A 26855-nucleotide genomic window follows, 5' to 3' on the forward strand; every position below is an offset into this window, starting at 1 on the left:
TTCACACCTTCTGGTCTCAGGCGCCAGGCCTGATGGCCCATGTATCTTCCCCCCCGCTGTTCTTCCTGCCAGTACTCCCTCAGGCCGGTGCGGCCTTGGAAGTGTGATAGCCGCACCAGACTTCCTGGGATCCGTCTGATGTTTTGTATTATGCCAAGCTTGTAACTTCCCATAACAATAAGTGTGAACCCCAGTGCCCCAGTGCCCTGGAGTCAATATATTCTGTAAACCCGTATAGCCCCTCACTTGCAACTTTCTACCTGTGCCTGTCTCATCTCCTGAAGGCTTCAATAAATCTATTGTTTCTGTATCAACGTCTGAGCAACTGATTTGGAGAAGCAAACTCAGAGAGGGGGATCTCTCACAAATGACTGTGATGGACCAAAGGTCCGATTCAGTATAAGGCAGCTGCGTGTGTTCATGTGTTCAATACAAAGCATGGAAAGGAGATCTGGCACTCAGCACCCCCAAGGAAGGATGCACAGTTTTCTGCCACAGAGTTCTGGGCCTGATTGTAACCAGCAACATTCCCGAAGTCGGCAACACTGCCCTGGTGACATATTAATGGCGCAGTCAGTTCACCAGCTGGTTTAGGTCATAGGCTGTGCTCTGAGAGCCCCCTGTGGGTTCATACGCAGATTAGGCTTTTGATGACAGTTTGGTTTGGCTGAACAGCGCAAACAAACAGAATGTTCTCGCTCCCTCTTGGAGTCTCCTGCTGGGCCATTCATGGGAATGTTGTGAACAGTTCCTGACTTGCAGCTCTTCCTTCTGGTTTTCTCTCTCCAAGGCATTTAGACCACACCTGGCTCCCTGGAATTTGCCCCATGCTCTTGCACTGGCCACGTGCAACTCTGCAGGACAAGCGGCCTCTCCAATGCTAGCGGGAAATCGATCAGTTCTTTCCGACAGTCTTAAATGACAACAATGCAGTACTAGGCGTCTTGGCCTTGTTAAAGGCAAACAGAGGAGAATGGGGCGAAGCCGCCAGCTTTCCCATCAAAGGTTCCTCTGGTTTGATGGACAGCACCCAGCAAAGAACAGCTGTCGCAGCAAGGGCTACCATCAGGTCAGCTCAAGAGATCTCAATGTCAGGAAAGGGAAATCCAAATGATCCTTCTCCCACCATCTAATACAGGGCAGAATCCCCTAGGATGTCCTCCTCTGAAAGCCTCACTGAGACAAATAGGAGCTCCCGTGGGTTGCAGTACCATACATGCGTAAGAACTTCTGGGTAGATTCTGCATCTCAGACAGATGCCTGTCTGTCTCCTACACCAACACCTTAAGGGCATGTTAGTGCTGCTAGTAATCACAGAAAAACCACAGAATTTGGCTATGGAATTCAGCATCCTGAAAAGAAGAGCAAGAGGGCATATTTCTAGCACGTGGTTTGAAAGTAATGGTAGAAGTGTGTGATGGGCAATGCCTGATGGCATCTCAGGAGCCAAGATTCCTGAATAAGAGGCCAGTTGGCAGGACTTCTCTGGCCTGCACCTTCCCCAATAACAACAGCAGAACTACTGATGGGCTGGGAAGATGTGTTATATGTATTACATACACTATTTGCACTATTCTGCAATCTGTATTTTTCTGTGTGCGTTCCCCTGCCACAGAACATTTACCAGCATAATTATTTATTTGGGAGTGGGGAGAGAATATTTATGTTATTTGTAACCTTTCCTTCAAGGAGCTCAAGGCGAACTATGCAGGGTTCCCCACGATGCAGGGTTCTGCCACGATGCAGGCCAGAAGTTCTATGATCCTTTTAAACAACATGTTGTTCATTTTTTAATAGAATGCAACCAATGGGACTGTGATTTAGAGGGGGGAAATTGATGCCAGTGGAGAGGAAAGAGAATATTTTACCCTTTACCTTATCTCGTTTTCCTGCTTGAAATTATAGGATCCAAGATCCTTTGACTCGGTGAGGAAAAGCACCGTACGCTTTCATCACAGGGGCCAAAAGTGGGTTGGGTTGGGGCAGGATTTAGAAGCAAAGCTAGGTAAAGGGAAAAGGTTAAATAGCCTCTCTGCTTGCACTAGTATTTCCCTTTTAAATTGTCGCTCCAGCAACTGCATTCCGTTAAAAACACACACACTGAAACAGAACCCGGAACCACAAAAAATGTGTAGCTCAGCACTGAGAACTGCTCAGCTTCATCAAGTTTAGGCCATGCCCTGGGACCACATGGTACACACAGCTCCATCCCTTGATAAAAGAATTATATGTGAAAGGGCAGTGTTCACATTCCCCTATGCCCCAGGAGATGAACATGCATAAGCCAGGTTCCACGTGTCACTGCTGAACTCAAAACTGCGGCTAGCATTCATCAGAAGTGCACCACAATGAGCAGCTGAGTCAGGAATGTTGTCTACCTGTGCCTCATTGCCCCTAAAAGGCAAGTGCCGTATTTTTCTGTGTATAGGACTATAGTTTTTTCTTTAAAAAATTGGCCCAAAATTGGGGGTCATCTTATACACGGAATCCCAGGCCGAAGACCTTGCCGCTGGCCCCTCTTGCTCGCTCTCTTCCCCGCCCGTCAGGTGTCGGGCTGGGAAGAGAGTGAGCGGCAAAAGAGGTCAGTTGCCCTGGCCAGCCGGCGTCCAGCCCCTATTGTCAGGCGGGGTGGGCGGCGACCGGTTTGAATGCTGTATGCTGGCCGGCCAGGGCCACCGGCCTCTTGCTCGCTCTCTTCCCCGCCCGTCAGCTGTCGGGCGGGGAAGAGAGTGAGCGGCGAAAGAGGCCAGTCGCCCTGGCCAGCCCCTATTGTCGGGCAGGGTGGGCGGCGACTGGTTTGAATGCTGGACGCCGGTCGGCCAGGGTCATCTTATACACAGGGGTGTCATCTTATAAATGGGGGCGTCTTATACACGGAAAAATACGGTACATTCCAAGGTGCACTGATACATGTTTTGCCATTCACACTCTCATGCAGCTTGTCACATGTCAGCACTTTGTTCATGTGCTGATATGCCTGGATCAGATTCTTACTTTCTTTAAACAGATTTCTGGCTTTGAAGTTACGATGGGATCCTCAATCTGAGTAGCACTGGCCGGAGAAAGGCAGCAAGAGCACGGAAACTGCCCTTTATCTAAGGAGTTCGGCTATTTTGCCTCTTGGGATGAAAAGGAGAAAGCTGTTCACTCACTCACTGTCAGGCGCAGAAAGGGAAAGAGCCTCTTAATTGCAAGCATGGAAAATCCAACTTCAGTGGAATGCCTGGGTAATCAAGGAAGGGGGGAATGAAAGCATAAGATTCTTAGGAGGCTTATTCTCAAAGGCACCCCTGGAAACCGGTAAAGTTGGCGCAGTAAACCTGTGAGCTCAGCTGCCTGCGCCTCAGCAGGGCAGCCAGATCCCCACAACTATGCAGAGGTCAAGGGTGGCACCGGCTACTCCTGCCAAGTGTTTCAAAAGTGGGGCTGGGAAAACAGAGAGAGAGAGAGAGAGAAACCTCACGGGAGGGGCAGGCCCTTCATTAAGGCCCAGCTAACGTACAACAGTGCTTTTCTAACGCAGTGCAGAGAAGGAGTGGGGAGGTTGCTGGTTCAACTCGCATCTTTGCTACTCTGTAAGTGGCCATGGGCACGTCAGTCAGGTTCACCCCCCTCCCAAATCTATATTACAAGGGTAATAATACTGGCTAGAAGAGCCCCGTGGTGCAGAGTGGTAAGCTGCAGTGCTGCGATCCAAGCTCTGCTCACAACCTGAGTTCGATCCCGCTGGAAATCGGTTTCAGGTAGCCGGCTCGAGGTTGACTCAGCTTTCTATCCTTCCGAGGTCGGTAAAATGAGTACCCGGCTTGCTGGGGGTAAAGGGAAGATGACTGGGGAAGGCACTGGCAAACCACCCTATAAAACATAGTCTGCCTAGGAAACATTGGGATGTGACGTCACCCCATGGGTCAGGAATGACCCGGTGCTTGCACAGGGGACCTTTACCTTATGTATGTATGTATGTATGTATGTAAAGTGCCTTCAAGCCGCAGCCGACTTATGGCGACCCCTTTTTAGGGGGGTTTCCATGGCAAGAGACTAACAGAGGTGGTTTGCCAGTGCCTTCCTCTGCACAGCAACCCTGGTATTCCTTGGTGGTCTCCCATCCCAATACTAACCAGGGCTGACCCTGCTTAGCTTCTGAGATCTGACGAGATCAGGCTAGCCTGGGCCATCCAGGTCAGGGCACCTTTACCTTACCTTTTTTAATAATACTGGCCACCTCTACAGCAAAACTATAAGGATGACTGAGACTGTGTAAATGAAGCACTTTGAATACCGAGAATGTTCTAAGTAGTATTATTTACAACACAGGGCAAAGCGGGGACTGCCTGTATCGCAGAAGGCCTCAGGGCCCTTTGGAATTGCTACCCATATATGTATTACAGTCCTTATTTGAAACCACCCTTTCACATATTTGCACTCCTTCCCAGTGAGGAAGCACACAGACCCTTCTTCCACTGGACCAGGGGTCCCCAACCTTTTAGAGCCTGTGGCCACCTTTGGAATTCTGACACAGCATGGTGGGCGCAGCCACAAAATGGCTGCTGAAGGGGGTAGAGCCAGCTACAAAATGGCTGCCCCAGCTACGCTTCTAAACATCTGCACAGCCGATCCAATCTCCAATGGCCAATCAGAGGTCTCGCTGGGCAAAAGCCTCACCTGGCCCCACCCACTTTCTAAAACCAGTTGGCGGGCACCAGGAAAGGTCTTAGTGGGCGCCATGGCGCACACAGGCATTGTGTTGGGGACCTCTGCACTATTCTAAGTTTGCCGACAGATTGTTAAGGATTCTGGACAACTGGACGGTTCAATAAAGACGCTACAAAACCTGAGCCGGTCATTGGGAAGGGCTCATTTCAATCCACTAAGGCCCAGAGTTCTGACAGCCAAAGGCTTCAGAGATTTCAAGCCCTGCATTTCAAGCCCTGCAATTACCTCAGACTTTTCTTTAATTCTGAATTAAAGTGACAAAAATGCCTTTGTATTCGGTACTTTAATTAGAGACCACGTTTATTTCTCTAAGACCGGGAGTAAGCGCCCTAAAAGATTATACAAAGCTGGTGATATACAGATGTATGTTTCAAAGGCACACATTTCTTCGACCCAAGCAAAATGCAGCTTGAAATAGAAAGGGATAGGAGGCTGGGGAATGGACGCTCTTTGCTTGGTTCTGTTTAACATTACCTACCCATGGCTTTGGCCAATGTGATGGTAGCTATGGCCCCAGCCGGACAAGCAGCCTGGTTCAAGTGAGCATTTCCTCACATAGTCCCTTAATGGAGGAGAGAACAAAGGAAGCTATTTAAATACCTGAGCTGGTTCTCAATCTCTCCATTGTCTTTACAGATCACACAAATCGCCTTGCGGGCTCGGGCCAAAGTGCATCTAGTTCCAAATCCAGTTTCTAACAAAGGCATCCAGATGCTTTCAAAAAGCCCACAAACTGGACCTGAATGGAAAATACCACAATGTTCACACCATGTCTGTTATTCAGTGATATACTACTTCTGAAAATGGAGGTTCCATTTCACTTATCACAGTCACTGAGAGTGACTTATACTCTATGTATGTATCTGACCCTTTTCAAAAAAGACTTCTGAGCTAATGGCGATTACCACCTTTTGTAGTGGTGAATACCATAAGTTAATTATGCATTTTGTCAAAACAGCAAATAGTGTTGTGACACCTGATATATAAAGAGATGTATTGCAGCACAAGCCTTTAGTTATCATAGATCATTATAACACTATAATGCAACAGTAATTACTGATCCCCCCCCAAAAAAAAACACCCCAAACCCCTTCCAACGGCATGGCAGGGGGAAAATGCAAGGAAAATGGCAACTGATGGAAGAAAGTGTGCACAAAACTCCCAAGTGGATGCCCCGTTGCCAGTGTGAATGCCTCTGCATTCGTGGCAGTGATAACAGGGGAAGGCAGCTTCCTGGTTGAGGGATGCAGCAAGTCTGAAATTGATCACCAAAATTCATCGCCTTTTGACATACAACCCCCCCCCCTCCCATACGTCTGTGTTCATCTTCTGGAGCAAACACAAAACAAATAAACAAAAAAAGTGCCTTGCTGGTGTAGGGAGGGGGCCGTGGCTCAGTGGTAGAGCATCTGCTTGGCGAGCAGAAGGTCCCAGGTTCAATCCCTGACATCTGCAGTTGAAAGGACCAGGCAGTAAATGATGTAAAAGACATCTGCTTGAGACCCTGGAGAGCTGCTGCCAGCCTGAGTACCGTATATACCCATGTATAAGCCGACCCGCGTATAAGCCGAGGTGCCTAATTTCTCCCCAAAAATGGGGAAAAATTAGGCACCCGCATATAAGCCGAGGGTCGGCTTATAACCCCTCCCCCCCCGCAGGCTTACCTGACAGGGCTCTCCAGCGGCGAGGGTCCGGCGGCGGCGCGGCCCGGGGGGGCCTGGGCAGCCTTCCTGCGGCTGCAGGAGTCTGCCCAGGCCGCTCCCGGCGGGAGGAAGCGGCGGCGAGGCCCAGGGGGACCCGGAGCAGCCTTCCTGCGGCTGCAGGAGGCTGCCCCAGGCCCCTCCCGCCCGAAAAAAATGGCGGGGGGGGGGCGGGAAGGGCCGGGGCAGCCTTCCTGCAGCCGCAGGATGGCTGCCCAAGGCCCCTCCCGCCTGAAAAAATGGCGGGGGGGGGGGCGGGAAGGGCCGGGGCAGCCTTCCTGCAGCCGCAGGATGGCTGCCCAAGGCCCCTCCCGCCCGAAAAAAATGGCGGCGGGGGCGGGGGGGCCTTGGGCAGCCATCCTGCGGCTGCAGGAGGCTGCCCAAGGCCCCTCCCGCCCGGGAAAAATGGCGGGGGGGGGCGGGAAGGGCCGGGGCAGCCTTCCTGCAGCCGCAGGATGGCTGCCCAAGGCCCCTCCCGCCTGAAAAAAATGGCGGCGGGGGCGGGAAGGGCCGAGGCAGCCTTCCTGCAGCCGCAGGATGGCTGCCCATGGCCCCTCCTGCCCGGGAAAAATGGCGGCGGGGGCCGGGGGGGCCGGGGCAGCCTTCCTGCGGCTGCAGGAAGGCTTCCCCAGGCCGCACCCGGCGGCAGGAAGCGGCACGGGCCCGGCGGCGACGGCGGTAAGTTTCCCCCCTCCCTCCTCCCTCCCTCCCCCGTATTGACCCGCGTATAAGCCGAGGCCGGCTTTTTCAGCCCATTTTTGGGGCTGAAAAACTCGGCTTATACGCGAGTATATACGGTAGACAGTATTGACCTTGATGGACCAAGGGTCTGATTCAGTATAAGGCAGCTTCATGTGCCTTGTGGCACCTTTGAAGTCTAACAGACTGTGTTCACAGCTTACAGGATATGTACAGTGGACATCTGTGAACTGAGGATAACACTTCATACATCTGTCAAAGTATACTCTTGCCCCCACAAAAGACTTACACCCCAATACATGTGAGTCTTTGAGGTGGCACAAGACTTTCTGTGGGTTTTGCTGCAATAGATTCAGACATGTATGTGCTTGGCCTTTAATCTCCTGCCCATCAGCTTCACTGAGCAACCCCAAGTTCTAGTATCATGAGAAAGTGTGAATACCCGCCCCCCATACTATTCATACCCTAAACAGGCCACAAAGACACGGACAAAGGTACCACTCAGGAACCTCATTTGTGGGGAAGGTGCAACAACTTTCAGGAAGCTGGGAGAGCGACGGGAGAAGGGTTATGGCCACTGCGCCTCCTGCTTTGGCTCAGCAGATGGGATTTCTGGCTTCAGACCCAGCATTATGACCTCAGAAGCTGGGACTAAACTGCAGCCATATGCTCAAGAATAAGATGATTTAGTGTCTAATAAAGCCTTACACACACATACAAGAAAAACAGAATGAAGACCACATGATCTGAAAGAGGAACAGCAAGACAGGAGAGCTGTGGTGGGAAGAAAAGCAGAAGGACAAGAGATGCCTGGATTCCAAAGTGGTGTCCTTTATAATGCTTTTGACTGCTGGTCCAGCAAGTGGGGACCAATGATCAGGAACGTGAGACTGAACACCTAAGGGCAGATGGAGATCAATTTAGAGAGAAGCTCTGGAGTTCAAGTTTCCCTGGAAGCGATACCACTGACCTAGAAACTTTATGCTACCATCACCAGGGGAAGGACCAGTTTCAGGCATTCTGCGCATGTACAGAGCAGGTTTGCCTCTTCAACCAAAACAGGTTCTAATGTTCAGATAAGACCATCCGAGAAGGTGATGGGCAGATGGGGTGGGATGCATGCTGGGGGAGGGGGAATGGCCTGCTTTAGAATCTCCCCAGATCTCCTGGAGAACAGCTCGATGCTCTGGCTGAACCAGGACTAAGGTGGGGAATCCAGAACCCAGCAGAGCCCATTACACGGGGATATCAACTCTGCTCCAGCTATGACCCTCCTGCTCAGAGCCGTATGAGTTCCTGCACTTGTAACTGGGAGGAGTTCGGGGCCCTGCTACAGATAACGCAAAGACTGAAAACCTTGCCCTACAGAGCGGGCAAAGAACTGAACCAGATGGTGCAAGAAGGGAGGTTTTTTTAAATTTTTTTTGCAAAGTCTCCTTCGTATTTGCCTTCCAGTCTTCTCAAGTCCACCTCCCCTCTGCCCAACCTTGTATCTGAAGAAGTGAGCTGTGGCTCACGAAAGCTCATACCCTGCCAGAAAATATTTTTGTTAGTCTTTAAGGTGCTACTGGACTCTTGCTCTTTTCTACTACTGCAAACAGACTAACACGGCTACCCACTGTGAACAACCTTGCAGCGTAAGCCTTTACCCTTGCAACCCCAACAAAGACTTCTAGGGAAAAGGGAAAGCTCTTCTTAAGAGTGTAGTAAGAACGGAGCTAACTACTGGAGACTTTCAAGCCTACATCTGTAGTATTAAGGGGCCATCTGGCTTGGTTCACTGTGCGTGTTTTGTGCTGTGTCCAGCTTAAATTATAGGTAAAGGTCAGACCTGGATATTTGAAACTCTTGACCTGTTCTAAGGTGGTGTTGCCGACTTTCCAGTTATAATGTCTCCAGGTTTGGGCAAAGACCATAATATTTGATTTTTCTGCATTGATGGTGAGCCCATTTTGTTGACAATAATCGGTTCCGGTCAGGGGAAGGAGGAAGCACGCCCCAGATAAGCACCCGATTTTTAAGCCATTCATTCTAAATCATTCTAAAGAAACTGTAATGACTGGGTTATTTTAACTTTTTAATTGGAGTCTTGTTTTGCAACTGAACCTGGAAAGAACAACTTTATCTTGCTAGCAACTGTGGGGAGTTACCTGGAGCTTCTTAAAAACAATGACGCTGCCAAAAAGCTCTGTCTGAGATAAGACACTGATAAAGTCGCTATACTGCACTGCAACTCCCAGCACAGTCTTATGAGCTGAATTTATTTTACTTTGGCCGACCTAAAGATGGGGAGATGCCACAGTACACAGGCCGGCAGAAGGCAGACCAGTGCATGCTGGCTGCTACAATATAGTCACAGCATGCTAGACCGCAGCTACCTTCTTATGACCTTGCTTCTTCAGAGTCTCTGATCATTTATTAGCACTCTCGGTTCGGAAATTCCTGGAGATTTGTGGTGGAGCCTGGGAAGGGAGGGGCCTCAGCAGGTTATAATGCCATTGAGCCTACCCTCCGGATCAGCCGTTTTCTCCAGGGAAACCCAAATTAGCAAGCCTTACTTGTTTAGAGACTCCAGGCATGCACTTTTCTTTGTAAGTTCAACAGACATCCCTGGCCTCCAGAAATTCTAAAGAAAGTAGATCCTTCAAGACTGGTTGCCCAGCTAGCTGTCTGCAGGACCCCTTTTGCAGTATGATTTTTTAATCCTGCAAGTTTCGAAAGATACCTGGCCAAAGGCAGCGCTGTTGCCTACATTTTGGCACAACCTTGACCTGAACTCCAACTCTATTACGCTAAAGAAAGTTGGCAGGGGGGCCTGGTTACAAGAAAATTCCACAGGGACTAAACTATGCAATTAAGTTGCTTTCTTTGAATGTGCTTGTTCAATTTGGGCACTTTCTTCCAATCCAGGAACTGGGCACGTTTTTGCAAGGAGTAGCGTGGTGACAATTTAGTAACAATAATTAACCAGGGAATTACCAGACGTTTCCGGCAATTGTCACCTCATGCTAACCTAGGGCAGCATGCTAACCTACCTTGCAAGGCTGTTGTAGCAATAACTGACAGAAGAGAATTTTACAGAAGCTCTAACCCTGATCAGAAACCGGAACTTGTGTCTTGAGGACACTTAGATATACTTTTAGAGCATCTGTCAAAGTAGGTCTTGGCTCATATTTGAATTTCTCTCTTCCCCTATCCCAAAGGGACCAAAATCCAGACAAGTCTCCTAGGATTTTTTACAGGCCAGTAGAGATGTCTCAGCAAATACAGACATCTGGAAGAAACAGGCAACGGGGGAGGTAAACAATTTAAATAGTAACCTTAGGGTCACTTCCCTCAAGTGTTTGCTAGCTTCTGGGGGGAAGGATCTAAAAAAACAGAAATGTTTGTCACTATGGAGAACAATTGCTTGTGCAATTCTTTGTGACCAGAATCAAAGGCCTCACCTCCTCTCTTTGGCCAAGCACACACTGGCTTTATTATTGTTGGGAAGGCTTTGGGAGTGTTCCTGTAAAGCTGGCCATGCACATTTTCGCAAAGCCCAATTATGTCCCGTTTGGTTCCACAGAGAAAGGGAGAAGTACAGCATGGTGCTTTGGGGGGGGGGGAGTGAGGGGGTCACAAGGTGAGAAAATAATCTTGCCGAATCGGGAGCAGTTTCTAAAATCAAGGCGCACAACCGTTTCAGCATTCTGACTGTGCACAGCACTGCACACAATCTGGATGCTGGACAAGTTCAGTTTCGGGGTTTCCTTTCTAAAAAAGCAATTTACTAGGCTGCAGAGGTACATTGAAGATGTGCAGGCATTATTTGTTAATTGCTCCAATGCGTAGGACAGGGCTTTTGTTGGTTTGTTTGACATAGCTATCTACCACACCTTCATAATTTAAACTTCCATAGACAAACAAATAATATCTACAAAAAAGCCCACTATTGGGCCGCAATGGCTAATCTTCACACGGATCGCCATAGTTTTTTTTGTTGGCAAACAACAGCCAAGTCTCCACCACTGAAATTCGGATTGGGGCAGGGTCAAAGGGGCTATTTTTAACCTTTCAGCCCCACAATACCATTCTGCCAACTTCAAGTGGCCTCCTAATACTGCTATTTGCCCCACTAGGGGAAACATAATGGCAACAGATAGGCAATCTTTATAATTCTCCCCTGAAGGGGACAGGTAGCAACTCCAGGGGCTGGCATCAGGAAAACAACACGGGGAGGGAAACGGTTAAATCCCCTCATAAGGTAGGGCCCCAAAGCTGCTACTTACCGATAAACACAACCCAAACCCCTTTACGGATCTTCCCGGTTTCATCTAATCCTAAAATGCCCTTGCAATTTTTTTTTACTACAGCTCTTTTAGATTTTCGTCCAGATTCAGCTGTTACACAGAACTTGATCAACTATGGATCCCACCTGCACTCCATGCCAGAGGATAAGAGTTACTAATGGAGAGTTGCTTCCATACCTTGTAGCACGTCTAGTTCTCAATCTGTGTCTACCTGTACCACTATAGACTAAAAGTGGGGTTTGCATGAATAAATGTTCTATTTTTAAAAAGTTTATTTTCTGTAGAAACCTCCAAGAACCTAGACTCCTTCCTTGATACACTAATTTCCTTTACACAGGGAGGGTTTTTTTTTGTATGGAAAAGTATTCAGCTACTAGTTCACCTGCAGTGTGAACAAGGGCAGCCCAGACACAGATTGACCCTTATTTATATATTTATACCCCACTTTTCTCCCCAACAGGGACCCAAAAATGGCTTACTTCTTCATTATCCTCTCCTCTGTTTTACCCTAACAAGAACCCTGTGAGGTAGGTTAAACAGAGAGAATGACTGGCACAAGGTGAGATTTCTTGGTACAGTACAGGGGCAAACCTGGGTTTCCCAGATCCTATAACTATTACACCATGCCAGCTCTCCAGGTTGAAGTAAAGAAAGGATGTATACAGAGTGGTTTTGAACCAGTGCTATAACTCAAGCAAGCATTTTAAACAGGAGCACTTACCCTGCTAGCCTCAGAAAAGTATGAGGAATACAACAGGTTTCCAGTCATTGCTTCACAGTAGCTTGTGCAATACATAGTTTCTAGGAGACACTATTATGTAAATAGGCACTTGGTTGGTCATCTGAGGCAAGTAAGGATTGCTTAAAGGTGACCAGAAAGAGAATAGTTCCTATACTGGAAGACAGTTCATTGTTTTTCCCATCTTTAAGGCTGTTGATGTATCATAAACATCCAGCACAGATAGGATCAGCCCTGACCTGGATAGCCCAGGCTAGCCTGATCTCGTCAGATCTCAGAAGCTAAGCAGGGTCAGCCCTGGTTAGTATTTGGATGGGAGACCACCAAGGAAGTCCAGGGTTGCTGTGCAGAGGAAGGCACTGGCAAACCACCTCTTGCCATGAGAACCCCAAAAAGGGGTCGCCATAAGTCGGCTGCGACTTGAAGGCACTTTACACACACACACAGGTAGGAACAGGCAAGTAAATGTTTCATGGGCTAATGAGTGAGGGTTCTCCTCAGTGGCTTCCCAGGGCCTTCTCACTGAGAACATTAGTCATGCCAGGCAACTACCTCAGAAACAAGAGACTGTACATCACTGTTAATTCTCCCTCATAATGTGCACTGGAAGAAGAATGCTGAATATGTTTTGGGGTGTACTCAGTCAACAGGGAGCAACGGGGAGGCCCAAAAAGCCTAACCAGAACACTTTGGGAGCTGCACTTCCCGAAATGCTCGGCAACACAGAAGCGGTCCACTGAGGATGCTTTGGACTTCTTCAGCAGACAAAGTGATGTAGAAACCATTCCCCAAACCATAAAGTTTGAAAGTCACCACCAGAGGATCTTCTACCTTCTCGGTACTGTACAGAGAGCAATTAGCAAAGGTGGCCAGGTCCTGGCTCAAGTTGCTTATAATCTACATGTTGACAGTGTAGGGAGACAATGAAAGGGAAGGAAGGAGAAAAGGGATGAACCCAAGACAGACACAGTGGGGGATAGAGCTAAAGGAAGGGATGGAAAACATAACTTGAGTTCCTAGGAATCAGCCCTATATTCGGCTGAAGCAGTAGATCACAAAAGGCAAGGGAACACTTTTCTAGCCACAGCTCTCACCCATGGACAAATCTCGACTGCAACATAAATTCTGAAGGGCGCTTCAGATGTTCTGGTGTTCTTACACACAAAAGCCTTCAGGAACACTGCATGTTAGTCACATATGATGAACTCATATGCATCTTTCCCTCCATAGCTTGCCAGCATGCAAGCGTGTACGCACATAAAGATCATATACAATAATGTTCACCTGCTTCTCTCATGTGTTCCTGTAAAGGAAACTGCTTTCTACTAAATGTTAACACCAGAAGCTACTCCCTAAGACACGAAGAGCCTCCCCCCTTGCTTTACTGAGCTATGAAATTGATTGTTGACATATTTATGTGGTTCACTGCCTTAGGAGCCTGATGGCAGAGTGGCAACATGTCAATATGCACATAACCCAGATTCGCTCTTTAAGGAGCAATGCCAATGGTGAACTCTACAAAACGCTTTTATCTTGTGATCACACACGTGATCAGAAGAAAACACACTCCTGGCAATGATCTTCGGTTATTAGCTGGTCCAATAAACTTTATCATTTTGCTCCAGGCTCAGTCTGTAAGACCAACACAGCCATCCTGATAAGGCTCATTACAGAGAACTGGAGGGGGGGGGTCTGCTTAAGCACCAAGGCCAGAACTCATCTGGAAAGAAAAACCACTATATCACAAGCTGCCTTCAGAGACAGTTCAGAAGCTTTGATTGGTACAAAATACAATAGTGAGACTGCTGACCAGTAAAAGTTATAAAGGACGAACCTTGCAGGTTTTGAGAGTTACATAGGTTTCAGATTCATTTCTGCCTGCTCCTTTAGGGATCTGACCACTAAGGTATTATCTATGAGGGCCCTGCAAGTCCCACTGTCATCTGAATTGGATGGCTACAGGCCTTCTCTGTTGCAGCTCATCTTCTCAGAAATGCCTTCCCCACATCCACCCACCTGGCACTAAATCTGATATGTTTGTCATGCCAGGAAATAAGGTACTTTCTTGTAATATTATTTATCTTACGGTCTTAGGTCAACTTTACCAGCTTTACTTGCTATGCTGCTAAGTAGCATTTTATTGATTCTGGAACTGGTTTTAGGCAACGTTACTGTATACCTTTTAGGCACTACCATTTCAAGTTTTCTAATCTGATTACTGCCAAGCTGGCATGTTTTGTGGCTCTATTATTTTGTATTTTTGATGTTTTATGAAAGCTAATTTGCATACCAGAGAAAGCTTGGAAGTACAAGGCAGGCAGATCTGGAGAGATTGGAGCATTCTTTGGAAGGAAGGAAGCCAGTACAAGACCCCCTCTCCCCTATTCCCAATAATGATATATGAAGCTGGGGCTTTAATTGAATCAGACCACCAGTCCTCCCTGACCAATATCATTGCATCTCCTGGGACGCACACTCAATCCATGCAGGCACAACACAGACACGTTGGGCCTCACCATGGTTCTGGGTAAACTAAGGATGCTCCCTAGAACACACCCAATCCTCCCCTGTGACTACATATTGGAGCAGGCTGGAAGTGGATAAACATTCTTTTAGCAAATCATGCCTTCCATTACTGACCTTCTCATTAAGGAACCCCCAAATATGCATCCAAGGGAACCCCAGGGCTCCACGGAAGACACTGACCTTCTCATTAAGGAACCCCCAGACATGCCTCCAAGGGAACCCCAGGTCTCCGTGGAAGACACTGACCTTCTCATTAAGGAACCCCCAGACATGCATCCAAGGGAACCCCAGGGCTCCGTGGAAGACACTGACCTTCTCATTAAGGAACCCCCAGACATGCCTCCAAGGGAACCCCAGGGCTCCGTGGAAGACAGAGAACATATCCACACAAAGCAAACACTCTACCCCTGAGGGTGTCCAATTTACCTCGCTTGAACTCCTCCAGCACAGCATCCAGCTTAGTGTCATTGAAGACAAAGTGAAGCGGGTGGTTGTAGAACTTGATGATGGTGCTGAGAGGGGTGCAGTCGTCAGAGTCGACCATGGCCAAGTCCTTGACGTAGAGCATGTCCACCAGGTTGGTTCGCTCATCTTCATAGACAGGGATGCGGGTGTAACCGCTCTGCATGATCATGGACATGTTGTTGAAGTCCAGCACAGCAGAGGCATTGAGCATGAAACACTCATCCAGCGGCGTCAGCACATCCTCCACTGTCTTGTTGCGCAGAGCACCCTTGCTGAACTCCTCCCGCACAAACTCGTTGTAGGGGTCACTGTTACGCACCATGTCCAGGATTTTCTCCCGCAGGAGGCATGTGCTGGTGTCATGGTGCAGAGCGAGGTCCAGCACCTTGCTCAGCGGTAGCGAGATGGGGAAGGTGAGAAGCATGAAGAGCTGGGTGAGCCAGAGCCCACGGGGGGCTAGCAGAAGTCCCCACCGCGAACTGATGGTGAAAGGCAGCACCTCAGCTAAAAGAAAGACCAAACCGGCCACGCCTAGGATAGCAGGCACCAACATCCCCACCGCTCTGTAGAAAAGCACTGCCAAGGCAGCGTTGGCCAAAGAGCTGAGCAGCAGCAGAGAGCAAAGGACGAACGTCCCACGTTGCCTGACCGTCTCCAGCACTTTGGAAGCCTCTCGCTCGGATTCCGAACCACAGTCCCGCAACACGTACAGCTCCACCGGATCCAGCCACAACGTGCTGAGCTGCAAAGCCCGGAGCAAGGCCAAGAAAGCGAGCAGTAAGGCCACAAGGGTGCCCAGAAGCCAGGGCGCCAAGGGAGGGGGCAAGGCCACAGCTGCCACCCGCCCACCCCCGCCTTCATCTTCTGTCACCAAGATAGCATCCCCGGGGGCGGCCGGAGCCCACCGGTGCCCTGCCAGGCTGCAAAGGTGATACCGGCCCTGGGCGCCCCCAGAGGCCACCGTCACTGTCACCAGCACCGCATATTCCCCAACGGGCAGGACGTCGTGCAAAAGCAACTCAGGGGCACCGGCAGGGGAGGGCGTGGAGGAAGGACCCCCCTCGGGGACGGCACAGGGGCTCCCCAGTGGCACGAAGGCCACCCAGGGCCAGCTGTGGTTCCTGAGGCCAGTCCCATAAAGGCGCAGGCGGAAGGTGGCCCCTGGGGTGGCCCTGATGAGGCTGCCCCTGGCCAAGGCTCCCTCTTCCAGGCAGAAGCCCAGCACCTTGGGGTGGGGGGAACCAGGCTCCTGGGAGCTCCTGGCCTCAGGGGGGTGGGAAGCCCTGGCCTCCAAGGGGGGCCTGGGGTGCTGGGGGGCCTTGGCAGCTGAGTCCTCCCCTTGCACGACTGCCCAGCCCAGCCACAGCGCAGCAGCCCAGCCTAGCAGCGACACCAGCGGGCTGCAATTGCCCACCATGGCCAGAGCCAGCAGCAGCTAGAGCTGCAGCAGCCAAAGGCAGCTCCTAGGGGGAGTGGACTGGGCAAAGGAAGGTCAGCTGACTCCCCTTCTGGCGCCACCGAACGTGCCTGCGGAGCCCTCGGCCAATGCGGGCGAGGGGCTGGCGGGCCCTATCCAATGGGCACGGGCAGGGGCGGGGCCAGGAAAAGGAAAAGGTGCAAGTTCGGTGGCGCCGTGTTATAAACAAGGCGGAGGGAGGTTGGGTTGCCTCTTAAAGGGACACCGTCCCTCCATTGTCATGCCTGAAAGCAGAATTCCATATACCCACCTTAACATGTGTATCCCATCACCACTGGACTTCCGGAGAAGTGGGCATATGGGCACTGTTTATTTTACAATATTATAGTAGAAGATGAAAAACTGTAGTTCAAGGGCTCTTGTTGTAATTTTTGCTTTCTTTGTATTTCTTTTCGTTTTTTTTTTCTTTTCTTTTTAGTTATTTGTTTATGGGATTTATAATTTGTTACGTTTTCTTTTTTGTGTGTGGTTAAAATTAATAAAAAAGTATATTTTAAAAAATGAAAGCATAATTCCCGCTGCTCAGCGGAGTTTATGCCCGGGTAAACATACAAGGTCGCCATAAAGCAACCGTTACTTGACGGCAACCCACCCCCCACAACCCCCCCCCTTAAGAATAGGGGCTGACTGTCGGAGAATCCAGTACTTTTCCAAACTTTGCAAATTGGAGTGGGGGGGGGTAGCCCCTGGCCCCTGCGTTTCCGTGCAGCTAGATCCTATTTCCCTTGTTGCTTGCGACTAAGCCTGCTGAGTTTTAATGGGGATTTCTCCAAATTCAGTTTTGCATAGGATTGCCCGGGTGCCTCCCGAGTTTATGCATTTTTATTCTGAAGTAAATCCCACTGGTTTCAATAGGACTTGCTGCTAAATAAAAGTAGAACGAGAGCCTAAGCCTGCAATTGTTTGGTGTAACGTCCACTGAGTCCACCCTCCAAAGTGGCTATTTTTTCTTTTTTTATATACAAAATTTTTATTATTTTCCCAAAATTATTAATCACAGGGTTTAACAAAGATATAAACAGTAAGAGGCAATAACAGATAGGTAGCTTTGTTATGCAAGCTTTGTTATACATCTTGCTATGCAAGCTTTGTTATACAGATGTAGGGAGATATAGGGGAAGTCCAAATTTTGATTATATATATATTTTTTCCAGGGAAACTCTTCTCGGAAGTCTGGAGATGAACTGCAATTCTGGGAGATCTCCAGGCCATGCCTAGATGTTAGCAATCCTAAAGAGTGCATTTAACTGTACATTGTGCAAAGATACATATACCATGGACGCTCTCCTATTGGATATTGTTAACACATCCTATAAACACAGCGTAGTTACATTATCCCCATCAATTGAGTGTTCAATCACGAGCTGCAATCCTATGCAGTTACTCCAGTCTAAGCTCCTTGAAATCACTAGATTTAGGCTGGGGTAACTCTGCACGGTATTGATCCACAAGTGATGTCCGTTCATGTGTGAACAAGTACTAAATTTCATGTGTGAACCAGCCCTAATGGGTTAGCTGTTTTTTGTTTGTTTTTTTGCCATTAAGTCGCAGCTGACTTAGGGTGATCACGTAGAGTTTTCAAAGCAAGAGACTTGCAGGGGTGGTTTGCCATTGCCTGCCTCTGCGTAGTGACCTCCATATTTCTTGATGGTCTCCTATCCAAAAGCTAACCTGTCAAGATTGGGGTATCCTGGGCTATCCTGGTCAGGGAGGGTTAGTGCTTAGGAGTACACCAACAAGCATGGGGATTTTCCAATTTCTTTCAACAGCATAAAATGTGAAAGGGAAGAGGTGGGGGCTGTTTTGTCCCTTGGTAGAACTAAATGGAGCAGAAATAGGAACATTGGCTTCAATGGATTTACACGCTTCCAACACTGCTTAGGATTGCACTGTAAATCTTTAGAGGTTGTTTGTCAAGTTGCCACCCTTTCTCTGGGCCTCTGAGCCAGACCACTGGTCTATCAAGGTTCATATTGGCTATCCTGACTGGCAGCAGCTCTCCAGGGTCTCAGGCAAAGGTATTTCATATCACCTACTACCAGATTCCTTTAACTGGAAATTGTGGCGATTGAGCCTAGGACCCTCACAAATACATATATTTGGTATCTTGTGTTTGTTTGTTTTTAATTGTCAGTTTGTGGATGTTGCATCTCCCACTTTTGTCCATTACAAAGAAATGAGAAAGCAAGAAAGAGGGGGAGAAGCCTGGAAAACACTACACACGCTTTTGAAAAGTAAATTTGGTTATAATGGTGGATCTAGGGGTATGATTCTTTCTTACACGTGAGAGGTCCTGGGTTCAAATTCTGCATAAACACTGCTCGGTGGTGGGGGATGCTTTCAGTAGGGTAGTTGTACCTTTTGGATTTGGGCACGGTTATACCTCGGAGGTTGAGCACATGCTTTATCTACAGATGGTCCCAGGTCCAATCTTTCCCATCTAGGGTTGCCAGGTCCTTCTTTGCCACTGGTGGGAGGTTTTTGGGGTGGAGCCTGGGGAGGGCGGGGTTTGGGAAGGGGAGGGACTTCAATGCCATAGATTCCAATTGCCAAAGCACCATTTTCTCCAGGTGAACTGATCTCTATCGACTGGAGATCAGTTGTAATAGCAGGAGATCTCCAGCTAGTGCCTGGAAGTTGGCAACCTTATTCCCATCTCCAATAAAAACAAGGATCTTCTCAAGCAGCAAGGCTAGGACATGCCTCTGCTCGAGGACATGCCTCTGCTCGAGACTTTCAATAGCAACCGCAAGACATAGTAAGCAACAAAGGGCTAGATGTTCCAGTAGCCTAATTCAGCATAAAACAGCCTCAAATGTTCCTTAGCCAGCACTTGGGAGGTGATGCAGCTGTCCAGGGTTCACGGGTGTTGGGAAGGAGAACCGCACATTGGCTATAATCCATCCCCTTCTCAATGGTACTTGGGAGGCTAGCAGGGAGTTCTAGACATCCATATACTGCTAATGGTCTTGTAAGGAACAGAGTATATTTCAATATTAATAAACCATGGGGGAAGGCCCCTGGATCATAAGGGGCTATTTTTCCAGTTCCCTTGAACTGCACACTGAAATGAATCACAGACAAAACAGGAATGCTTACCACGTCCAGAATCAGTGGTTGAGCGCTTCCCTCCTAACTATTTTGATCAACTATTGGTTGTTGTATTTTCAGTTGGATGGTTTCAATTTTTTTGGCTTCTTCTTTACAGCATGCCAAGAGTGCAACCTATTAGCTGCCACACCCTTTGACTATTAAAGTTAACATTCAATACAGGACGCTAACAAAGAAGCCCTAAGATCACAGCTTGAGATAACTTTTTTCTTATGTTTCTTAACATCCAGCCTGATGAAAATTTCTGGAGAACTATAATGCTTGCCCACTGCATTGCCTTATTTTGGTTGGTCTTCATAAAATATATGACATGGTTTTCGTTGCTGGGTCCTCCTAGTTACATTCTCCAATGTTGAAAGCATTTGCTTGTGTGTGTGTCAAGTGCCATCAAGTCACAGCTGACTTATGCCAACCCCAGCAAGGGGCTTTCAAGGCAAGTGAGAAGCAGAGGTGGTCTGCCATTGCCTTCCTCTGCCGTGTCTTCCTTGGTGGTTTCCCTTCTATGTACTGGCCCTGCTTAGCTTCTCAGATCTGATGAGATCCTACTATGCTGCCTTCCCCTCCTGCATTTACTTACTGACTATATTTGTTTATTCTTCAATAACTAATTCTGCATCAGTTTAAAAACATATCGTTCCTTTTCTTCTTTAAAGGTGTGCTAAACAGAGCACAATATTCCTATAATATTGTCAGCTATTCCAAATGAACCTCTCCACTTCATTGTGTGAAATGGAAGGCTGGTCACTGCACAGTGCTTTAGAGTTCACATACATACATTTACATGCACCTACTAAATAGAGACACCCATCCTCCTTCACTCTCAGAGGCCCAGGGAAAGGGTGGCAACTTGACAAACCACCTCCAAAGATTTACAGTGCACTCCTAAGCAGTGTTGGAGGCGTGTAAATCCATTGACGTCAACAGGCTTAGAAGGGTGTAACTCTGTTTGGGACGGAACCGTTAAGAGTAACAGTATTTTAAAAGGACAACCACAAATCTCCTCCAAAGCCAAAATAAAGACAATTGATGCATTGGGAACAGAAAACAGGAAAAACAGGATGGTCCCTGCTAAACAGGAGCCAATGGAGTACGTTTAAACGTCAATCAGTGCAAAATGAAGACAAAACAGGATGATCAAGTGCAAAGAAATAGAACATTCTACTCTGTTCCTGTGTCTATAAATGCAGCTTGAGTGGCAGAAATCAGCAGGTAAATCTTTTCAGGGCCTGGAGCTGATGTCTGCAGAGTAAGCTGCTGTTAAATGCTCAGCTGCATGGGCATTAAAAGACTTGCCAACCCTAGTGTATTGTGCCCATAAACATTAAATCCCACTGATTTCAGTACAACTCTCGAGTCAGTTTGCGCAGGATCTCAGCCTTTTTGTCCCTGAAATTAACAAGCAAGCTAACTCAAAGGCTTTGAAATAAAAACCACCAACAGTTTCCACCACGCTTTGATTTGATAATATTTATTTCATAATTATTTTATTGTTTAAAGAATCTCTTCCCCATGGGAGCTAGGATCTTAAAAGTTTAGTGTTCTTTTTTTTTTAATCAGAAAAAAATAAATTACATCATGTCCACCCACAAAGGGGAAAATGTTCAGAAACCATTGTGCTTTCCTTAGGAATAATAATAATAATCCAAAAGGGGGAAATAAAACCCAAACAAGAACAACCCCCCTCACAAAACAGAAATTTAAAAGTCAGACAAAAAGCTGTGAAACACATGCACAGTCAAATTAAGTTAAAGCTGTTCAAAGAGCACAAAGATTAATTAAGGTATCTCTGCCTGGGGATGGGGGAGAACAGGGAAGAGGAAGCCGGTCCCCTGACTGCACATGGGTCTTGGTGTCCTGCATAGTTTTCTAAAAAGGTTGCACAATAATGGAAGGAAAAGCCCTCCCCCTTGATTTCCAGAATCAAGTACTGCCATCCACAAACCCGATATTTCAAAAAACGATTCTGTTAAGTCAAATGAAGGTTTTAAGAACAAGGAGGAAAATACTGATGGCTCAGCCTCAGAGCTGGGAGTGGGGGGCTTGGGTCTGGACCTCAAGCTCAGAGGGGGCCTAAAAAAAGGCTAGAAAAGTATTTATTTTTAAAAAGATATCCAAACTACATCTCCCTCTTTTTTAGTGTCTTATTTTGTTTGTGTGAGCCTCCCGTTTTAAATTTTTATTATGGCTATAAGGTCTGGTTGCCATGTCCCTCTTTGCCAGTGGCAGGAGGTTTTTTGGGCAAAGCCTGAGGAGGAGGGGAGGCTTGGGGAGGGGAGGGACTTCAGTGCCATAGAGTCCAACAGCCAAAGCGGCCATTTTCTCCGGGTGAACTCATCTCTGTCACCTGGAGATCAGTTGTAATAGCAGGAGATCTCCAGCTAGTACCTGGAGGTTGGCAACCCTACTATAAGGGTTACGGTTGCCAACTCTGGGTTGGGGAATTCCTGGAGATTTTGGGGTGAAGCCTGGGGAGGGTGGGATCTAGGGAAGGAGGGACCTCAGTGGGTCATAATGCCATAAAGCCCACCTCCCAAAGCAGCCACTTTTTTCCAGGGGCACTGAGACTCTGTTGTCTGGAGATCAATTATAATTCTGGGAGACCCAAAGGCCCCACCTGGAGGATGGCAACCCTATTAAGGGTCTCAAAAGCTGGATGTGGCCTGGGCTTCTTTGGACCTCTGAGGGGGCCTGCCTAGTCTAGGTATGCAGTCGAATGAGGCAGTAAAATCCTACTATAACATACCATAGATTGCAGGCAAGGTGGTCACATTTTTAATGTCTCCCCACCCATTAAAAACAACAACCACAACACCCTGCAAGTAAATACCAGTACATCAGAGAAAGCTCTAAACCCATCCTCTCCTGGCTGCTCTCCCCATACTAGCTTTCTACTCGTGGGCAGCATTTTTTTCAAGTCGAGGAGCTTGTACAGTCCGAACTGGTTCAGTGTGCTCTGCCATCTCTATCCACCTCACTTTGTTGCATGGGTAGATTGGGCTGCTGACACAGTGCTAGGCAGGAAGTGATCCCAGATATAATTCTGGGCAGACAGTTCAGGTTACGCCTGACCAAATGAAGGCCTGCAGGATCCATCAGAATCTGGCCTCCCAGTAGGTTTCATTCTCTCGCCAACACCTGCTCAGCTAGAAAGATGTCCTGGCTTTACAGCTGCCAACTAACGAGGAGAGAAAGTCTGGCCTTACCCTTCCAACAGTAGTGTGATCCGTAGAAACCAGCCACATGGAGATAAACCTTATGAATGCCTTATCGACTTTATGAATACCTTATCGAGCTACGGTTAAAAGAACAGCTAAAGAGAATGGATGAAATTTTGGCAACCCCATGCATCGCCCACTTCTGACTGCATGGATGGGGAACTGGGGTGATGAAAGTACAATGGTTGGCTCTCAGCCATGCTGAGAATTCATTCAGCACATGATGGCATAGGTAGAGTCTGAACCCAGAACTCTTCAGCCCATGCTCAACATCCCAGCCTTCTGAGTTTTGGTTCTACAAAAGGAATTAGAAAGCTGTTTCATTTTGAGATGGATCTCATCTGTTAGAGTCTTAGGTTTACTTCAAACGCTACAACATTCCCACACATAATGACATACGGGCGGGCACTCACACTACCGTTTAGCAGGATAAGGTGGTTTGCCTCAAGGGATAGATTTTGGGGTACGTCTAAGGGCAGCAAAATTATTTAGTTATTATATTTCTACCACCAGGTGAGAGGGGGTCCTACTTGGATTTTCTATCACAGGCATAAAAATGTCTGTATTACACATTATACACAAAAATGCTTTCCATAAGGAATTTTGCAGTGATTGAAGCATCTCCGTTGTGACACATCCATTCCATGAATGTACAATAACCAGGCAGAAAATAAACTTACCCAGCAGTGAGTATAACATTATCATGGTGGATAAAATCAGAAGAACCCTCCCCTCCGCTAGGGACAAACACGATCCATCACATTGCGGATTAAGTGCAAAATTTCTCTCCAAACCACCAGTTTGGTGCATGGCAAAATGCAATGATGAAAACAGATCTTCATTACAGAATTTCTCTCTCCATCGTGACTTCTGATCATGCCACATCAATTACCAGGGTTTCCCCCACGCCGCAGAAACTGCAAGTCAACTATGTTAAAGCTGACTTCAATTTGATGCTGCCCTCAACTGAAAGACACAAGTGGCCAGCTTTGGCTAAAATATGGAACAAAGCCCCCCAAATTTAAAATAAACCAAGGCATTTTTTTCAGAATTAAAATGGGAGGCATGCTTCATTCTTTCACATGTGAAAAGGAAAGAATTGCCTACGTATCTGCGTTATTGCATGAGTTACTGTTCTGAGTTTGCCTCTTGACTGGAAGGCCAGCCCTGAATAGTAACACATCTAGAGATGCAAAGGGCAACCTCCTTCAAGGGCATGCCTCTGCAATTGAGAATGAATGAAGGATCCAATCATACCCAAGGCTGAGACACAGCAGAATTAATGCCCCCCGTGAAGAACAGCAAGTGACCTTGAGTATGCGTATTATGTATGCCAATACAAGCCTTTTTTCCTCTTTTGAGTTTCTTCTGTCCCTGGAATCTCTTTGTATAGTCAGAACATTTGCTTAGACATATGAGTACAAATGGAAGTGAATCAGCATAGCTGATCTGAGTGTGAAGATGGGCACAATATTTTAAAAGCGATGGAAGCAATCCAAGAGTGCCATAAATCTCTCCTCTCTCTTGTGTACTGGGATAAGCTCTGATAAAGCAGTTCTGCAGGTGTTTGGTATGATTCAGCTTAAACCTGAGAAAAGCTGGCTATGTTAGGTGCCTATTGGTTAATACCACTGACAATGCCCACATGCCTCTCTCCCAATGCCCACAGCAGTTCTGTATGTGGCTTTAAAATGATGCTGAATTTTGTTTAGTAAGATGGATGGTGAACACACACATACACTTCTTACACAGCAACCTTGGACAGTTCACTGGAGGCATGAGGGAAGCAACCTGCCAACCTTTAGGGGAGGGGCCGTGGCTTAGTGGTAGAGCATCAGCTTGGCATGCAGAAGGTCCCAGGTTCAATCTCCAGTTAAAAGGGACTAGGCAAGTAGGTGATGTGAAAGACCTCTGCCTGAGACCCTGCCGGAGAGCTTCTGCTGGTCTGAGCAGACAATACTGACTTTTATGGACCAAGGGTCTGATTCAGTATAAGGAGCTTCACGTGTTCATGTGTTCTTACTATCTGGTATGTACGTTTAAAACAGCTCTTGCAAAGCAAGCTTTGTACCATGTGTGCAGAACCTTCAATAATTGCTCTTAAAATTCTCTCTCTCTGGACAAATGTTAGATTGGGGGGGGATTCTTGGGCCTGTTTACCACTACCTACTAACACAAATCCATTTACTGGCATTTAAAGACAGAGGAATCTACACAATGGTCAAACCTCCCTGTTACAGACAGCAATGACCTAGTTGAGGGATGTGAATGCAGAATTCATCCACGTTTTTGCTGAGATATAACCACATGATGTTTGACTATCAGTATCTCCTATAGGTGTGTCTTGATTTCACCATGTGACAAACAATTCATCCAAAGTAACAACACAACACCGTTTCCCACCACAAATGAAGACTCTGCGAATTCACTCTGTTTTCACAGATGCTGATGAAGAATGTCACCATTTGGCTAAACAAGCAAACCAAGATCAATTTAGATCCAAATCAGGCTTAACGGGGAATGAAACAAACAAACAAATTTATTACAATTATGGCTATATGTTCAAAGCCATCTCCAAAAAATGTTAAAAGGCCTGCACGGGACACCCCACCTGCCCTAAAAGCACATGAAAGGCTGCAGCCCACATTTCCAGTGCTGTACGCAACCTCATGAGCTCAACGCTACCCCAAACTGTATCTCACCCCCAGTTGTGGGACTACCATCAGAGCTGTCAAGCAGACTCATGTGGTACTTAGAAATTAAAAGTCTGAGGATTCCTATTCTGGTGTTTTCTACATCTGCAACAAAATGAGGCAGTGACATCCCAGTGACAGAATGGGCAGCACCCTTACAGACTGCTTGTGGTGGGCGCGTTTTTTTTTAATGCTCCCACACTTTTAAAAAATCCTCCCTGCATGTAGAAAAGTACCTATCAGGGGGAAAATTTCAACCCAGATCACTCCCCGCTGTACTAGTTTTCTGTGTGTCAGGAGTTTTTATTACATGGGAGAGTGTTCAAAACACGCAAGGACAAATAGAATAGTTCATTCAACCACCTCAAAATTTGACTGCCTCTCCCTGCTGCTTGTCCAGACCAGCCTCCTTGAGATGATTCTAGCCTGGAACTGAGCGTGTACCGAGAAATATCAATCCCCAGCAATAGAGCTCTCAGTGAAGGCAGATGAGGGGGATGGATTCCCACCCATCTTCAAACCTCTGCACAATGTCTCTCCAATGGGACGCCCACAAACAAAACAAAACACAAGAGAGAGAACAAGAAGAAGAAGAACAGAACATCATAATCCCAGACAACATACAAGAATCAGAACTCCCTGAGATGGGCAGATGATTCCTGCCTGTCAGCAGACGTCTGCTTGTGTCGTGGTAGCCCGCAGTCATGGCTCTTGTCTCCTCCTGGCGAGTTCTGTCTGTGCAGCCTCTGTACCTGTTCACTACTCAAACAGAGACTGGGAACAACCCCTCCTATGAGTGCTCCATGGAAAAGGGAACCAGAATTGGACCAACTCCGGAATCGGACTGCTGACTTCTGAGCATGCCTGACCATGGGATCACCTTATCTCCGTTTTGGTCTGTTTAAATAAAAAGCCAGCATGGGGAAAAAAAAAAAAAAACAGCAGCAAGCAAGCTCCCTTTAGAAATCCTCGGCTCGGTAAAACCTCACCTGGTGGAAACGTGAGCCAGGGTGGAAATGGATCAAAGTGGGTTATGCAGGTTCTGGTGCTCCAGAAGCCAGGATTCCCTTTAGCATCTAGAACCTGTTGTTCTTCTCATTGGCAGCTGTGCAGTTTCCTTTCATAGTTGGCCTCTCCTTATCATATCGAGCCTGTTCCTGCCCGGAAAGTGGAGAAGGGTATGCCATCAAGAGAAAAGCCACTGAGATTGGTTGGGAAACTGCCT

General features: G+C 47.5%; 1 protein-coding gene across 2 annotated transcripts in view; it reads right to left on the reverse strand.

Annotated features, from left to right (window-relative positions):
• The window catches only part of CNNM3 (cyclin and CBS domain divalent metal cation transport mediator 3), a 42700-nt gene extending 26149 nt beyond the window's left edge, over positions 1 to 16551 (reverse strand). For both annotated transcript variants that reach the window (XR_008933773.1, XM_056860677.1), the window contains exon 1: positions 15096 to 16551. Coding sequence is in view for 1 of the 2 variants with exons in the window: in XM_056860677.1 (XP_056716655.1) it covers positions 15096 to 16551 (1456 nt within the window). In the remaining variant the exon portion in view is untranslated. The remainder of the gene's footprint in view (positions 1 to 15095) is intronic.
• Positions 16552 to 26855: the final 10304 nt, after the last annotated feature.

The sequence above is a fragment of the Euleptes europaea genome, chromosome 14 (assembly GCF_029931775.1).
Source record: "Euleptes europaea isolate rEulEur1 chromosome 14, rEulEur1.hap1, whole genome shotgun sequence".
NCBI lineage: Eukaryota > Metazoa > Chordata > Lepidosauria > Squamata > Sphaerodactylidae > Euleptes > Euleptes europaea.